The sequence below is a fragment of the Gymnoscopelus microlampas genome (assembly GCF_963454915.1).
Source record: "Gymnoscopelus microlampas genome assembly, chromosome: 5".
Classification (NCBI taxonomy): domain Eukaryota; kingdom Metazoa; phylum Chordata; class Actinopteri; order Myctophiformes; family Myctophidae; genus Gymnoscopelus; species Gymnoscopelus microlampas.
In genome coordinates this window covers 58,832,311-58,847,962 of record NC_139942.1, presented here as the reverse complement: position 1 = coordinate 58,847,962, position 15,652 = coordinate 58,832,311, and the positions used below count along the sequence as shown (strand labels likewise).

General features: G+C 40.7%; 1 protein-coding gene across 1 annotated transcript in view; it reads right to left on the bottom strand.

Annotated features, from left to right (window-relative positions):
- Positions 1-15,652, bottom strand: part of dnah9l (dynein, axonemal, heavy polypeptide 9 like) — a gene marked incomplete at both ends in the record, with an annotated part of 207,600 nt that overhangs the window by 147,959 nt on the left and 43,989 nt on the right. The window contains 6 exons of the mRNA XM_084057033.1: positions 5,706-5,828; positions 7,734-7,856; positions 8,180-8,338; positions 10,136-10,219; positions 11,008-11,166; positions 13,367-13,453. Of these exons, the coding sequence (XP_083913159.1) occupies positions 5,706-5,828; positions 7,734-7,856; positions 8,180-8,338; positions 10,136-10,219; positions 11,008-11,166; positions 13,367-13,453 (735 nt within the window). The remainder of the gene's footprint in view (positions 1-5,705; positions 5,829-7,733; positions 7,857-8,179; positions 8,339-10,135; positions 10,220-11,007; positions 11,167-13,366; positions 13,454-15,652) is intronic.

Genomic DNA, 15,652 nt, shown 5'->3' with positions numbered 1-15,652 from the left:
ACTAGTGTCACATCAAAATGGTTTTAGATTATTTTCATCATATGTCTCACTAGCCAATCACAGGATGTGGAAATGGAGCAATATGTCACTGTTGTGACACCCAGTGTGAAGTGGGCGGTGTGTGATCATCACACGACTCACTTAAAAAAAAACATGAATGTTTTTTTTGCCATACTGCTATTCATAGGGCTGCACATGTGTCATGTGTTTCGCTAGCCAATCACAGTCCTGAATAGAGACAACTAATAAAGTCAGCCAATCACATTACAGCTGGTGGTCATCACACTGATGGAAGCTCATTTAAGGAAATTTAAGGAAAAGTATAGATTTGCATTGAGTGTGGAGGGGTTAGGGGTGTAGACTGGGGTGTAGACTGTTGGCCAATCACGGTGCAGGATTAGTCGGTGTCCAAACCTCACTTATAGGGGACGGTTACACCGCCCCAAAAATTAGAAAAGTAGGGGGGGGGGGGGGGGAATGATAATGCTATATGTACAAGAAAGGGGGGGGGGGGGGGGGGGGGTCGTCTGTCTAACAGTCTAACGGGAAAATAGAAAATAGTGTATAGCATACATGGGCAACATGCGGCCCCCACCTTCACTTAATGCGGCCCACAGGTTAATATCAGAATAGTGATATATTACTGATTTCAGCTGTTATGATTCTAAACATGCAAACATGACCCGCTTTATTACTTCAGTCTATATTAGTTAGCCTCGCGTAGCCAGACAATATCACACGACACACTGCGTGGATATTAGTCTGGTCCCTATCAACGGTAGATTTTCTTCCAAGGGGCGGTTACAAAAAGATCCAAACGGACTCTATTGGTTAGACCTAAACCAATCAGAGCAGTGCTTCCTTGAATGAACCAATCAGAGCAGTGCTTCCTTGTACGTCATTGCTCCAAATAAGGTGATAAGCCCGCCCACATTTGGATACTGGGCCCTGGTTGGCTCCGCACAACTGCGGAGGGAGAGAATTGAAATCTCTATGGAGGGGGGCCAGACCTAATCTGCCGAGGGCTAAAGTGCATGCAATTTTGCAAAGGCAGATTCGTCTGGAACCAGGCTATATATTAGTAGCTTAATGACTAGTATTAAAATTATATTGTCTTTTTTATGTCCAATGTATTTGTATTTAAGTTCATAAAGTTAACATAAGTATAACTAAATGCATTTGAAATGAAATAATAATGTAACTTTTATGGATTCTAACTCAAAAATAGCAAAAAAAATAGCAGATCTACAAGCTCAAAACGCGCCGTGCAGCGACGTGTTTTGAGCTTGTAAATCGGCTATTTTTGCTACTTTTGTGTGACATAGAATAGCGAAGAATAACGAAAAACGTTAAAATACGGAGATTAGAGGTGTCTGCCAAACAGTATGTGTAATGTGTCCCTCTGGAGTGAGTGTGGAAATATAGTGACCCTCTACATCATCAAAGTTGTAAAGGATAAAAATGACACAAAACACAAAACCAATTGGTATTATTGAAGGGAGGGAAGGGAAATAATCGACTGAAGTTAAGTTTCCGAACTTTTTGTGGGCAGTTTAGCTCGTTTTCACCAAAAACACAATCAGAGATAAATGTACATTTATAAATGTGATAACGTTGCAGTGGACGGGGTGCAAATGTTTTAGATGACGTCATTTCTGGGCGGATCCTTCTCTGGGAGTCAATCATCATTCATAGTTTGGCAAAGAGCGCCCTCTAGCGTAATCACTAAAAACACCCGATGAAATAATATTACGTTCTTGGCAGTAAATGTGTTTTTAGTGTTTACTGTGTCACCTGGTTGTCTTCTAGAGTCAGTGTGTTTACTGTGTCACCTGGTTGTCTTCTAGAGTCAGTGTGTTTACTATGTCACCTGGTTGTCTTCTAGAGTCAGTGTGTTTGTTGTGTCACCTGGTTGTCTTCTAGAGTCAGTGTGTTTACTATGTCACCTGGTTGTCTTCTAGAGTCAGTGTGTTTACTGTGTCACCTGGTTGTCTTCTAGAGTCAGTGTGTTTACTATGTCACCTGGTTGTCTTCTAGAGTCAGTGTGTTTACTATGTCACCTGGTTGTCTTCTAGGGTCAGTGTGTTTGTTGTGTCACCTGGTTGTCTTCTAGAGTCAGTGTGTTTACTATGTCACCTGGTTGTCTTCTAGAGTCAGTGTGTTTGTTGTGTCACCTGGTTGTCTTCTAGAGTCAGTGTGTTTACTGTGTCACCTGGTTGTCTTCTAGAGTCAGTGTGTTTGCTGTGTCACCTGGTTGTCTTATAGAGTCAGTGTGTTTGTTGTGTCACCTGGTTGTCTTCTAGAGTCAGTGTGTTTACTGTGTCACCTGGTTGTCTTCTAGAGTCAGTGTGTTTACTGTGTCACCTGGTTGTCTTCTAGAGTCAGTGTGTTTACTGTCACCTGGTTGTCTTATAGAGTCAGTGTGTTTGTTATGTCACCTGGTTGTGTTCTAGAGTCAGTGTGTTTGTAGTGTCACCTGGTTGTCTTCTAGAGTCAGTGTGTTTGTAGTGTCACCTGGTTGTCTTCTAGAGTCAGTGTGTTTACTGTGTCACCTGGTTGTCTTCTAGAGTCAGTGTGTTTGCTGTGTCACCTGGTTGTCTTATAGAGTCAGTGTGTTTGCTATGTCACCTGGTTGTCTTCTAGAGTCAGTGTGTGTGCTGTGTCACCTGGTTGTCTTATAGAGTCAGTGTGTTTACTGTGTCACCTGGTTGTCTTCTAGAGTCAGTGTGTTTGTAGTGTCACCTGGTTGTCTTCTAGAGTCAGTGTGTTTGCTGTGTCACCTGGTTGTCTTCTAGAGTCAGTGTGTTTGTAGTGTCACCTGGTTGTCTTCTAGAGTCAGTGTGTTTGTTGTGTCACCTGGTTGTCTTCTAGAGTCAGTGTGTTTGTTGTGTCACCTGGTTGTCTTCTAGAGTCAGTGTGTTTGCTGTGTCACCTGGTTGTCTTATAGAGTCAGTGTGTTTGTTGTGTCACCTGGTTGTCTTCTATAGTCAGTGTGTTTGTTGTGTCACCTGGTTGTCTTATAGAGTCAGTGTGTTTACTGTGTCACCTGGTTGTCTTATAGAGTCAGTGTGTTTACTGTGTCACCTGGTTGTCTTCTAGAGTCAGTGTGTTTGTAGTGTCACCTGGTTACTTATAGAGTCAGTGTGTTTGCTGTGTCACCTGGTTGTCTTATAGAGTCAGTGTGTTTACTGTGTCACCTGGTTGTCTTATAGAGTCAGTGTGTTTACTGTGTCACCTGGTTGTCTTCTAGAGTCAGTGTGTTTGTAGTGTCACCTGGTTGTCTTCTAGAGTCAGTGTGTTTGCTATGTCACCTGGTTGTCTTATAGAGTCAGTGTGTTTACTGTGTCACCTGGTTGTCTTCTAGAGTCAGTGTGTTTGTAGTGTCACCTGGTTGTCTTCTAGAGTCAGTGTGTTTGCTATGTCACCTGGTTGTCTTATAGAGTCAGTGTGTTTACTGTGTCACCTGGTTGTCTTCTAGAGTCAGTGTGTTTACTGTGTCACCTGGTTGTCTTCTAGAGTCAGTGTGTTTACTGTGTCACCTGGTTGTCTTCTAGAGTCAGTGTGTTTGTAGTGTCACCTGGTTGTCTTCTAGAGTCAGTGTGTTTACTGTGTCACCTGGTTGTCTTCTAGAGTCAGTGTGTTTGCTGTGTCACCTGGTTGTCTTATAGAGTCAGTGTGTTTGCTATGTCACCTGGTTGTCTTCTAGAGTCAGTGTGTGTGCTGTGTCACCTGGTTGTCTTATAGAGTCAGTGTGTTTACTGTGTCACCTGGTTGTCTTCTAGAGTCAGTGTGTTTGTAGTGTCACCTGGTTGTCTTCTAGAGTCAGTGTGTTTGCTGTGTCACCTGGTTGTCTTCTAGAGTCAGTGTGTTTGTAGTGTCACCTGGTTGTCTTCTAGAGTCAGTGTGTTTGTTGTGTCACCTGGTTGTCTTCTAGAGTCAGTGTGTTTGTTGTGTCACCTGGTTGTCTTCTAGAGTCAGTGTGTTTGCTGTGTCACCTGGTTGTCTTATAGAGTCAGTGTGTTTGTTGTGTCACCTGGTTGTCTTCTAGAGTCAGTGTGTTTGTTGTGTCACCTGGTTGTCTTATAGAGTCAGTGTGTTTACTGTGTCACCTGGTTGTCTTATAGAGTCAGTGTGTTTGTTGTGTCACCTGGTTGTCTTATAGAGTCAGTGTGTTTGTTGTGTCACCTGGTTGTCTTCTAGAGTCAGTGTGTTTACTGTGTCACCTGGTTGTCTTATAGAGTCAGTGTGTTTGTTGTGTCACCTGGTTGTCTTATAGAGTCAGTGTGTTTACTGTGTCACCTGGTTGTCTTATAGAGTCAGTGTGTTTGTTGTGTCACCTGGTTGTCTTATAGAGTCAGTGTGTTTACTGTGTCACCTGGTTGTCTTCTAGAGTCAGTGTGTTTGTTGTGTCACCTGGTTGTCTTATAGAGTCAGTGTGTTTACTGTGTCACCTGGTTGTCTTCTAGAGTCAGTGTGTTTACTGTGTCACCTGGTTGTCTTCTAGAGTCAGTGTGTTTGTTGTGTCACCTGGTTGTCTTCTAGAGTCAGTGTGTTTGATGTGTCACCTGGTTGTCTTCTAGAGTCAGTGTGTTTACTGTGTCACCTGGTTGTCTTCTAGAGTCAGTGTGTTTACTGTGTCACCTGGTTGTCTTATAGAGTCAGTGTGTTTGCTGTGTCACCTGGTTGTCTTCTAGAGTCAGTGTGTTTGTAGTGTCACCTGGTTGTCTTCTAGAGTCAGTGTGTTTGCTGTGTCACCTGGTTGTCTTCTAGAGTCAGTGTGTTTACTGTGTCACCTGGTTGTCTTCTAGAGTCAGTGTGTTTACTGTGTCACCTGGTTGTCTTATAGAGTCAGTGTGTTTGCTGTGTCACCTGGTTGTCTTCTAGAGTCAGTGTGTTTGTTATGTCACCTGGTTGTCTTATAGAGTCAGTGTGTTTGTTGTGTCACCTGGTTGTCTTCTAGAGTCAGTGTGTTTGTTATGTCACCTGGTTGTCTTATAGAGTCAGTGTATTTACTGTGTCACCTGGTTGTCTTATAGAGTCAGTGTGTTTACTGTGTCACCTGGTTGTCTTCTAGAGTCAGTGTGTTTGTAGTGTCACCTGGTTGTCTTCTAGAGTCAGTGTGTTTGTTGTGTCACCTGGTTGTCTTCTAGAGTCAGTGTGTTTGTTGTGTCACCTGGTTGTCTTCTAGAGTCAGTGTGTTTGTTGTGTCACCTGGTTGTCTTCTAGAGTCAGTGTGTTTACTGTGTCACCTGGTTGTCTTATAGAGTCAGTGTGTTTACTGTGTCACCTGGTTGTCTTCTAGAGTCAGTGTGTTTGTTGTGTCACCTGGTTGTCTTCTAGAGTCAGTGTGTTTGTTGTGTCACCTGGTTGTCTTCTAGAGTCAGTGTGTTTACTGTGTCACCTGGTTGTCTTCTAGAGTCAGTGTGTTTACTGTGTCACCTGGTTGTCTTCTAGAGTCAGTGTGTTTACTGTGTCACCTGGTTGTCTTCTAGAGTCAGTGTGTTTACTGTGTCACCTGGTTGTCTTCTAGAGTCAGTGTGTTTACTGTGTCACCTGGTTGTCTTCTAGAGTCAGTGTGTTTGTTGTGTCACCTGGTTGTCTTCTAGAGTCAGTGTGTTTGCTGTGTCACCTGGTTGTCTTCTAGAGTCAGTGTGTTTGCTGTGTCACCTGGTTGTCTTCTAGAGTCAGTGTGTTTGCTGTGTCACCTGGTTGTCTTCCAGAGTCTCGATCAGGTTCTCGTCTGCTTTGAGCAGAGGAATGGAGGTAGAGGAGTGAGTCTCATAAGACAACGTCATCACGCTCCATGTCTGAGTGATCTCTGCTAGAACCTACAACACAATGACAAGAGACGGATATTAAAGCAACAGGTTTACAGAGTATTTTATAATGGCTGAGAGGCATAATACGACCATTATCTAAAATCCCTGTTGTTTATGTTTGTAGGTGAAAAAATGAAGCCTCCCTGAGCCAGTTCATATTGTAGACAGTGTGGCTTAATTAAAAAAAACAGCTGTACAAAGTGTGCATGGGTTTTCTCTATGCTTCAAGTCTGGGACTGAGTATAGTATTATAGTAGTTAGGTTATTACCTTCTCTATGCCCATCTCTTTCACTGTAGTAGTAGTACAGAAGTACAGTAATAGTAGTAGTAGTAGTAGTAGTAGTAGTAGTAGTAGTAGTAGTAGTAGTAGTAGTAGTAGTAAGGTCATTACCTTCTCTATGCCCATCTCTTTCACTGTAGTAGTAGTACAGAAGTACAGTAGTAGTAGTAGTAGTAGTAGTAGTAGTAGTAGTAGTAGTAGTAGTAGTAGTAGTAGTAAGGTCATTACCTTCTCTATACCCATCTCTTTCACTGTAGTAGTAGTACAGAAGTACAGTAGTAGTAGTAGTAGTAGTAGTAAGGTCATTACCTTCTCTATACCCATCTCTTTCACTGTAGTAGTAGTACAGAAGTACAGTAGTAGTAGTAGTAGTAGTAGTAGTAGTAGTAGTAGTAGTAAGGTCATTACCTTCTCTATGCCCATCTCTTTCACTGTAGTAGTAGTACAGAAGTACAGTAGTAGTAGTAGTAGTAGTAGTAGTAGTAGTAGTAGTAGTAAGGTCATTACCTTCTCTATACCCATCTCTTTCACTGTAGTAGTAGTACAGAAGTACAGTAGTAGTAGTAGTAGTAGTAGTAGTAGTAGTAGTAGTAGTAAGGTCATTACCTTCTCTATGCCCATCTCTTTCACTGTAGTAGTAGTACAGAAGTACAGTAGTAGTAGTAGTAGTAGTAGTAGTAGTAGTAGTAGTAAGGTCATTACCTTCTCTATGCCCATCTCTTTCACAGTAGTATAGTAGTAGTAGTATTATATGTATTACCTTCTCTATACCCATCTCTTTCACTGTAGTAGTAGTAGTAGTACAGAAGTACAGTATAGTAGTAGTATTATAGGTAATACCTTCTCTATGCCCATCTCTTTCACAGTAGTATAGCAGTATAGTAGTAGTATTATATGTAATACCTTCTCTATGCCCATCTCTTTCACAGTAGTATAGTAGTATAGTAGTAGTATTATAGGTAATACCTTCTCTATGCCCATCTCTTTCACAGTAGTATAGCAGTATAGTAGTAGTATTATATGTAATACCTTCTCTATGCCCATCTCTTTCACAGTAGTATAGTAGTATAGTAGTAGTAGTATTATATGTAATACCTTCTCTATACCCATCTCTTTCACTGTAGTAGTAGTAGTACAGAAGTACAGTATAGTAGTAGTATTATAGGTAATACCTTCTCTATGCCCATCTCTTTCACAGTAGTATAGTAGTATAGTAGTAGTATTATATGTAATACCTTCTCTATACCCATCTCTTTCACAGTAGTAGTAGTACAGAAGTACAGTAGTAGTAGTAGTAGTAGTAGTAGTAGTAGTAGTAGTAGTAGTAGTAGTAGTAGTAAGGTCATTACCTTCTCTATACCCATCTCTTTCACTGTAGTAGTAGTAGTACAGAAGTACAGTATAATAGTAGTATTATAGGTAATACCTTCTCTATGCCCATCTCTTTCACAGTAGTATAGTAGTATAGTAGTAGTATTATAGGTAATACCTTCTCTATGCCCATCTCTTTCACAGTAGTATAGTAGTATAGTAGTAGTATTATATGTAATACCTTCTCTATACCCATCTCTTTCACAGTAGTAGTAGTACAGAAGTACAGTAGTAGTAGTAGTAGTAGTAGTAAGGTCATTACCTTCTCTATACCCATCTCTTTCACAGCCTTGTCCACAATGTTTTTGACCTCGTCCTCCACACGGTGCAGCTGTAGTTCCAGCAGATCCCCCAAGGTGGTGCTGTCGCCCATCACAAACCTCACCTGGAGGGAAAGGACAGGAGCTATGATGAGTCCAACCACATTAAAGGGATAGTTCACCCCCAAAATGACCTTTTCCTATCGTCACCACATGGAGACTTGAATTCATAGATATGTATTTGTTTTTGTCTAAGTGTCCAGTGTCTCTCTCTGACAGCAGAGATATATATATATATATATATATATATATATATATATATATATATATATATATATATATATATATATATATATATATATATATAGTATAAGGTATATAAGGATATGTTTTACATTAAGGTGAGGTATTTTATTCTATAGGTAAGGTATATAAGGACATGTTTTACCCCGGTGGTGTTCATGAGCTGTCTCCAGTGTCTCTCTCTAACAGCAGAGTTCTGCAGCTCATTGATGGCTCTCAGCGAGGTCAGCAGGTTCTTCACCGTGGCTTCCAGACCCAGGTAGACGTTCCACACACGCACCTCCTTGTCCAGGGTCTTCATCTCCTACAACAACCACAGAACAGGGTCTTCATCTCCTACAACAACCACAGAACAGGGTCTTCATCTCCTACAACAACCACAGAACAGGGTCTACATCTCCTACAACAACCACAGAACAGGGTCTTCATCTCCTACAACAACCACAGAACAGAGTCTTCATCTCCTACAACAACCACAGAACATCTTCATCTCCTACAACAACCACAGAACAGGGTCTACATCTCCTACAACAACCACAGAACAGGGTCTACATCTCCTACAACAACCACAGAACATCTTCATCTCCTACAACAACCACAGAACAGGGTCTACATCTCCTACAACAACCACAGAACATCTTCATCTCCTACAACAACCACAGAACAGGGTCTACATCTCCTACAACAAACCACAGAACATCTTCATCTCCTACAACAACCACAAAACAGGGTCTACATCTCCTACAACAACCACAGAACATCTTCATCTCCTACAACAACCACAGAACATCTTCATCTCCTACAACAACCACAGAACAGAGTCTTCATCTCCTACAACAACCACAGAACAAGGTCTTCATCTCCTACAACAACCACAGAACAGGGTCTACATCTCCTACAACAACCACAGAACAGGGTCTTCATCTCCTACAACAACCACAGAACAAGGTCTTCATCTCCTACAACAACCACAGAACAGGGTCTTCATCTCCTACAACAACCACAGAACAAGGTCTTCATCTCCTACAACAACAACAGAACATCTTCATCTCCTACAACAACCACAGAACAGGGTCTACATCTCCTACAACAACCACAGAACATCTTCATCTCCTACAACAACCACAGAACATCTTCATCTCCTACAACAACCACAGAACAGAGTCTTCATCTCCTACAACAACCACAGAACAGGGTCTTCATCTCCTACAACAACCACAGAACAGGGTCTACATCTCCTACAACAACCACAGAACAGAGTCTTCATCTCCTACAACAACCACAGAACAGAGTCTTCATCTCCTACAACAACCACAGAACAGGGTCTTCATCTCCTACAACAACCACAGAACAGAGTATTCATCTCCTACAACAACCACAGAACAGGGTCTTCATCTCCTACAACAACCACAGAACAGAGTCTACATCTCCTACAACAACCACAGAACATCTTCATCTCCTACAACAACCACAGAACAGAGTCTACATCTCCTACAACAACCACAGAACATCTACATCTCCTACAACAACCACAGAACATCTTCATCTCCTACAACAACCACAGAACAGGGTTCATGTCATGATAAAACTAGGATGGACTAGCGGTTAGTTTAGTCGATCAAGTCGGTTCCCAAACTTTTCTGGTCGAGACCCAAAAGAGAATTGTGATGTCTCCCCCGGGACCCCAAACTAGTGAAAATAACAGATCTACAAGCTCACAACACGTCACATTGCGACGTGTTCTAGGCTGTGCGTGGGTGTCGCGCTCTGAAAATAGCCGATCTGCAATCTCACACGCCTTGTGAGCTTGTAGATCGGCTATTTTCGGCACACAGCTTAGTCTCAATCAGGCCTTACGCCACCAAGGCTCGCTAAAATACGTTTTAGTCGACTAAATCAACTGTAGATTTAGACGACTGAACCTAAAACATTTCAGATGACTAAAATAAAACTGAATAGAAATGTATACAAACAACTACATCTAAATGAACCCTGCCAGATAATCAAAAACAGTTTATGTGTTTATTGTAACTGATGAAAATCAGATGACTCATAGTGAGTGTGTTTTGAAATGTGTTGTTTGTAGGTTTCGTTTGGTTACTTTAGCGAATCGTCTGAGTTCCATGTCCATCTGTTCCACGTTGATCTCCTTCCACTGGGTCTTGGTCCATTCTTCTATGCTGGTCTGTATGAGATGAGAGGAGGAATGATATTATTATTATTATTATCATTATTATTATAGGAGGAAATATGTTGGACACACAGCCTGAAGCTCAGACCAGCTGTCATCAATTAGGAGTCTATTTTCAAGGACCCCCATAACTGGTCGAGACCCAAATGGACCAATAAGGGTTCCATTTGTGTACATTCTTAGAGTTACAGACCTGTAAGGGTCCATTTGGACCACCTTCAAGCAACCCTGAAGGTCTCTCATCCCACTTTGAGGACCACAGCACTAGTAGTATACATTTAGGGCTATAGCTCGGTGTCTGGTAATATTTGTATGTCCATGGCATGCAAATGTACCTCTACCCAGAATAAAAGACATCCTAGTATAATTCTACACCTCTATCCTCCTGTCTACACCACATTCCTTTAGTCCTCCCGGTATGTCCTCCTGTCTAAACCACATTCCTTTAGTCCTCCCGGTATGTCCTCCTGTCTAAACCACATTCCTTTAGTCCTCCCGGTATGTCCTCCTGTCTAAACTACATTCCTTTTGTCCTCCCGGTATGTCCTCGTGTCTAAACCACATTCCTTTTGTCCTCCCGGTATGTCCTCCTAGATGTCATAGGTACAGTGTGACATCATAGGTACAGTGTGATGTCATAGGTACAGTATGATGTCATATGTAAGTATGATGTCATAGGTACAGTGTGATGTCATAGGTACAGTATGATGTCATAGGTACAGTGTGACGTCATAGGTACAGTGTGATGTCATAGGTACAGTGTGATGTCATAGGTACAGTACCTGTACAAAGATGACCATGTCCCACACAGCTTTGACCAGGATGATGTCAGAGCGACACTGTCTCAGCTGCTTGTAGTCGGGGAAGCTGACCTCAAACAGGTCGGCTGTTTCCTGGAGCTTCAACATCTCTGCTTCTATGGTGGCTACTGTCCTGTTAGACTGTAAACATATTATTATTATTATAATGTTATAAATGCTTCTATGATGGCTACTGTCCTGTTAGACTGTAAACATATTATTATTATTACTCTCCGCAGGAGAGTATTGTTTTCACTTTCTAAATATGACACACCGATTGGTCAAGCCTCACGTGACACGTGACAATACGGTGAAATACTGTATAAATACATGGCATCACTTTGACAGTGTCTTTGCCACTGTCAAATGAGGTAAGACAGGAACCATCACGAAATGGCTGCATGGCTGATACATAATTGGCAGATAGGACAGATAGGACACTTATATAGACAGGAGGGATATGATACTTACACAGACGGATAGGACACTTAGTCACTTGGTGACTTACACAGACAGGACGGATAGGACACTTACATAGACAGGAGGGATATGACACTTACACAGACAGGACGGATAGGACACTTACAGTATACAGACAGGACGGATAGGACACTTACAGTATACAGACAGGACAGATAGGACACTTATACAGACAGGAGGGATAGGACACTTACACAGACAGGAGGGACAAGACGGATAGGACACTTATACAGACGGATAGGACACTTATACAGACAGGACGGATCGGACACTTATACAGACAGGATGGATAGGACAGTTAGAACATAAGAATTAGAACATTCCCAACATTCCCAACACAAGTCTGGTAAGAGTGAGGTAAGACAGGAACAATCACGAAATGGTTGAGAAATGGCGGATACTGTAACAATTGGATAGGACACTTACACAGACAGGACGGATAGGACACTTACACAGACAGGACGGATAGGACACTTACATAGACAGGACGGATAGGACACTTATACAGACAGGAGGGATAGGACACTTATACAGACAGGAGGGATAGGACACTTATACAGACAGGACGGATAGGACACTTATACAGATAGAACATTCCCAACATTCCCAACAGCGGAGAGTTGTGCTCCGAGGAGCACTTTTTCTAGTTATTATTATTATTATTATTATAATGTTATAAATGCTTCTATGGTGGCTACTGTCCTGTTAGACTGTAAACATATTATTATTATTATTATAATGTTATAAATGCTTCTATGATGGCTACTGTCCTGTTAGACTGTAAACATATTATTATTATTATAATGTTATAAATGCTTCTATGGTGGCTACTGTCCTGTTAGACTGTAAACATATTATTATTATTATTATAATGTTATAAATGCTTCTATGATGGCTACTGTCCTGTTAGACTGTAAACATATTATTATTATTATTATTATTATTATAATGTTATAAATGCTTCTATGATGGCTACTGTCCTGTTAGACTTAAACATATTATTATTATAATGTTATAAATGCTTCTATGATGGCTACTGTCCTGTTAGACTGTAAACATATTATTATTATAATGTTATAAATGCTTCTATGATGGCTACTGTCCTGTTAGACTGTAAACATATTATTATTATAATGTTATAAATGCTTCTATGATGGCTACTGTCCTGTTAGACTGTAAAAATATTATTATTATTATTATTATGTTATAAATGCTTCTATGATGGCTACTGTCCTGTTAGACTGTAAACATATTATTATTATAATGTTATAAATGCTTCTATGATGGCTACTGTCCTGTTAGACTGTAAACTTATTATTATTATTGTTATTATTATTATGTTATAAATGCTTCTATTATTGTCTTAGGAATGAGACAAAAACTAAAAGATATCCATGAATTCAAGTCTCCATGGGGTGACTAATACATAGTTCTTTTGGGGGTGAACTATAGCCTTAAATAAACATGTCCAGAGGTACCAGAATCAATTGGGAAAAAATGTTTTCCTTTTTGTATTGAGATACAATTGAGATACAATTGAGATACAATTGGGATAGGCCTACAGCCATTTTAAGCTCCAGGCAGCCATTTTGGACGCCATCTTGAAAAGAACCCCTTTCCAGGACATAGATTTTCCTAGAGTCTTTGTGTTGTTTATTCTGGTAGTCAATACTACCAGAATCCATTCAACAACCTTTTGTATATTTTTTAAGTGATTTTCTTTTCATATATTGACTCACCTAATGGCTCGTGCTCTTTACAGTAGCAGCTGGTTTACTGCATTACATTTAATAACAGTTACATCCTGAATGGAGCCACAGCTGGTCTGAGTTATCAGCTCCTCACCTCCTCACCTCCTCACCTTATCCAGCATTCTGTAGGGATCCTTCAAGTTGAAGATAAAGATGTCGTCAGTACGGAACGTCTCCCTGAACTCATGCTGCTTGACCTGAAGGAGAGAAAGGGTTAATTCTCCTTTAGGATGAGCAGAAGATCCTCGTCAAACTATCCATATATCTAACAATTCACCTTTAGAAAGAGTTCAAGCTGTAGTTCACATCCTCATCTCTTCAGCTCAAACATGTGTGTCTCAGATCATCATGTGAATAACCAATAACCTCTTTGAACAATTCCAATCCGGTTTCCTCTCCCAACACACAAGCCGTTCTCACACAACTTAGTACACATTGCACAGAGTGTCATTCCGTGCATAGACAACTGGAAAACCCCAAAAGTCCGGCATAAACGTCATGCGAAGCCCTGCCAGATCAGGCTGAGGGTCTGATGGTCAAATCGCAAAATCAATCAAGCCAAGAGTGTGATCACTGATGGAGGTGAAACATAGAGTCTGATCACTGATGGAGGTGAGGTAAGATGTCTAAAACATAGAGTGTGATCACTGATGGAGGTGAGGTAAGATGTCTAAAACATAGAGTCTGATCACTGATGGAGGTGGGGTAAGATGTCTAAAACATAGAGTCTGATCACTGATGGAGGTGGGGTAAGATGTCTAAAACTTAGAGTCTGATCACTGATGGAGGTGGGGTAAGATGTCTAAAACATAGAGTGTGATCACTGATGGAGGTGAGGTAAGATGTCTAAAACATAGAGTCTGATCACTGATGGAGGTGAGGTAAGATGTCTAAAACATAGAGTCTGATCACTGATGGAGGTGAATAGAGTGTGATCACTGATGGAGGTGAGGTAAGATGTCTAAAACATAGAGTCTGATCACTGATGGAGGTGAAACATAGAGTGTGATCACTGATGGAGGTGAGGTAAGATGTCTAAAACATAGAGTCTGATCACTGATGGAGGTGAGGTAAGATGTCTAAAACATAGAGTCTGATCACTGATGGAGGTGAATAGAGTGTGATCACTGATGGAGGTGAGGTAAGATGTCTAAAACATAGAGTCTGATCACTGATGGAGGTGAAACATAGAGTGTGATCACTGATGGAGGTGAGGTAAGATGTCTAAAACATAGAGTCTGATCACTGATGGAGGTGAGGTAAGATGTCTAAAACATAGAGTCTGATCACTGATGGAGGTGAGGTAAGATGCCTAAAACATAGAGTGTGATCACTGATGGAGGTGAAACATGGAGTGTGATCACTGATGGAGGTGAGGTAAGATGTCTAAAACATAGAGTGTGATCACTGATGGAGGTGAAACATAGAGTGTGATCACTGATGGAGGTGAGGTAAGATGTCTAAAACATAGAGTGTGATCACTGATGGAGGTGAGGTAAGATGTCTAAAACATAGAGTGTGATCACTGATGGAGGTGAGGTAAGATGTCTAAAACACAGCCATAGCTCTGATCAACAGTCTGTGACAGGTCTTGGAGGCATGTGGAGTGATCCTGTGCTTGCGAATCCCGGACAAACTTTCGGAGCCTTTGTCAATTATATAGTAGTAAGATAAGATAAGCATATAATAACCTATAATAATAAGTGTATAATAATATATAATAATAAGTATATAATAATGTATAATAATAAGTATATCATAACCTATATTAATGTATGTCCACAAACCATGTGTGGTTTTGTGTAGCACGCTTAGATAGGACAAGGGAAGTGTTTCTGAAAGGCTAAACAGAGAACCATTACAGGAGCCTTGTATCTGCTTCTTCTTGATTTGAAAATAGATCTGTAAGTTACAGTCTAGTTGTGTATACACACCTCAAATAGATCTATAAGTTCAGTCTGGTTGTGTATACACACCTCAAATAGATCTGTAAGTTCAGTCTGGTTGTGTATACACACCTCAAATAGATCTGTAAGTTCAGTCTGGTTGTGTATACACACCTCAAATAGATCTGTAAGTTCAGTCTGGTTGTGTATAAAATAGATCTGTAAGTTCAGTCTAGTTGTGTATACACACCTCAAATAGATCTGTAAGTTCAGTCTAGTTGTGTATAAAATAGATCTGTAAGTTCAGTCTGGTTGTGTATACACACCTCAAATAGATCTGTAAGTTCAGTCTGGTTGTGTATAAAATAGATCTGTAAGTTCAGTCTACTTGTGTATACACACCTCAAATAGATCTGTAAGTTCAGTCTAGTTGTGTATACACACCTCAAATAGATCTGTAAGTTCAGTCTAGTTGTGTATACACACCTCAAATAGATCTGTAAGTTCAGT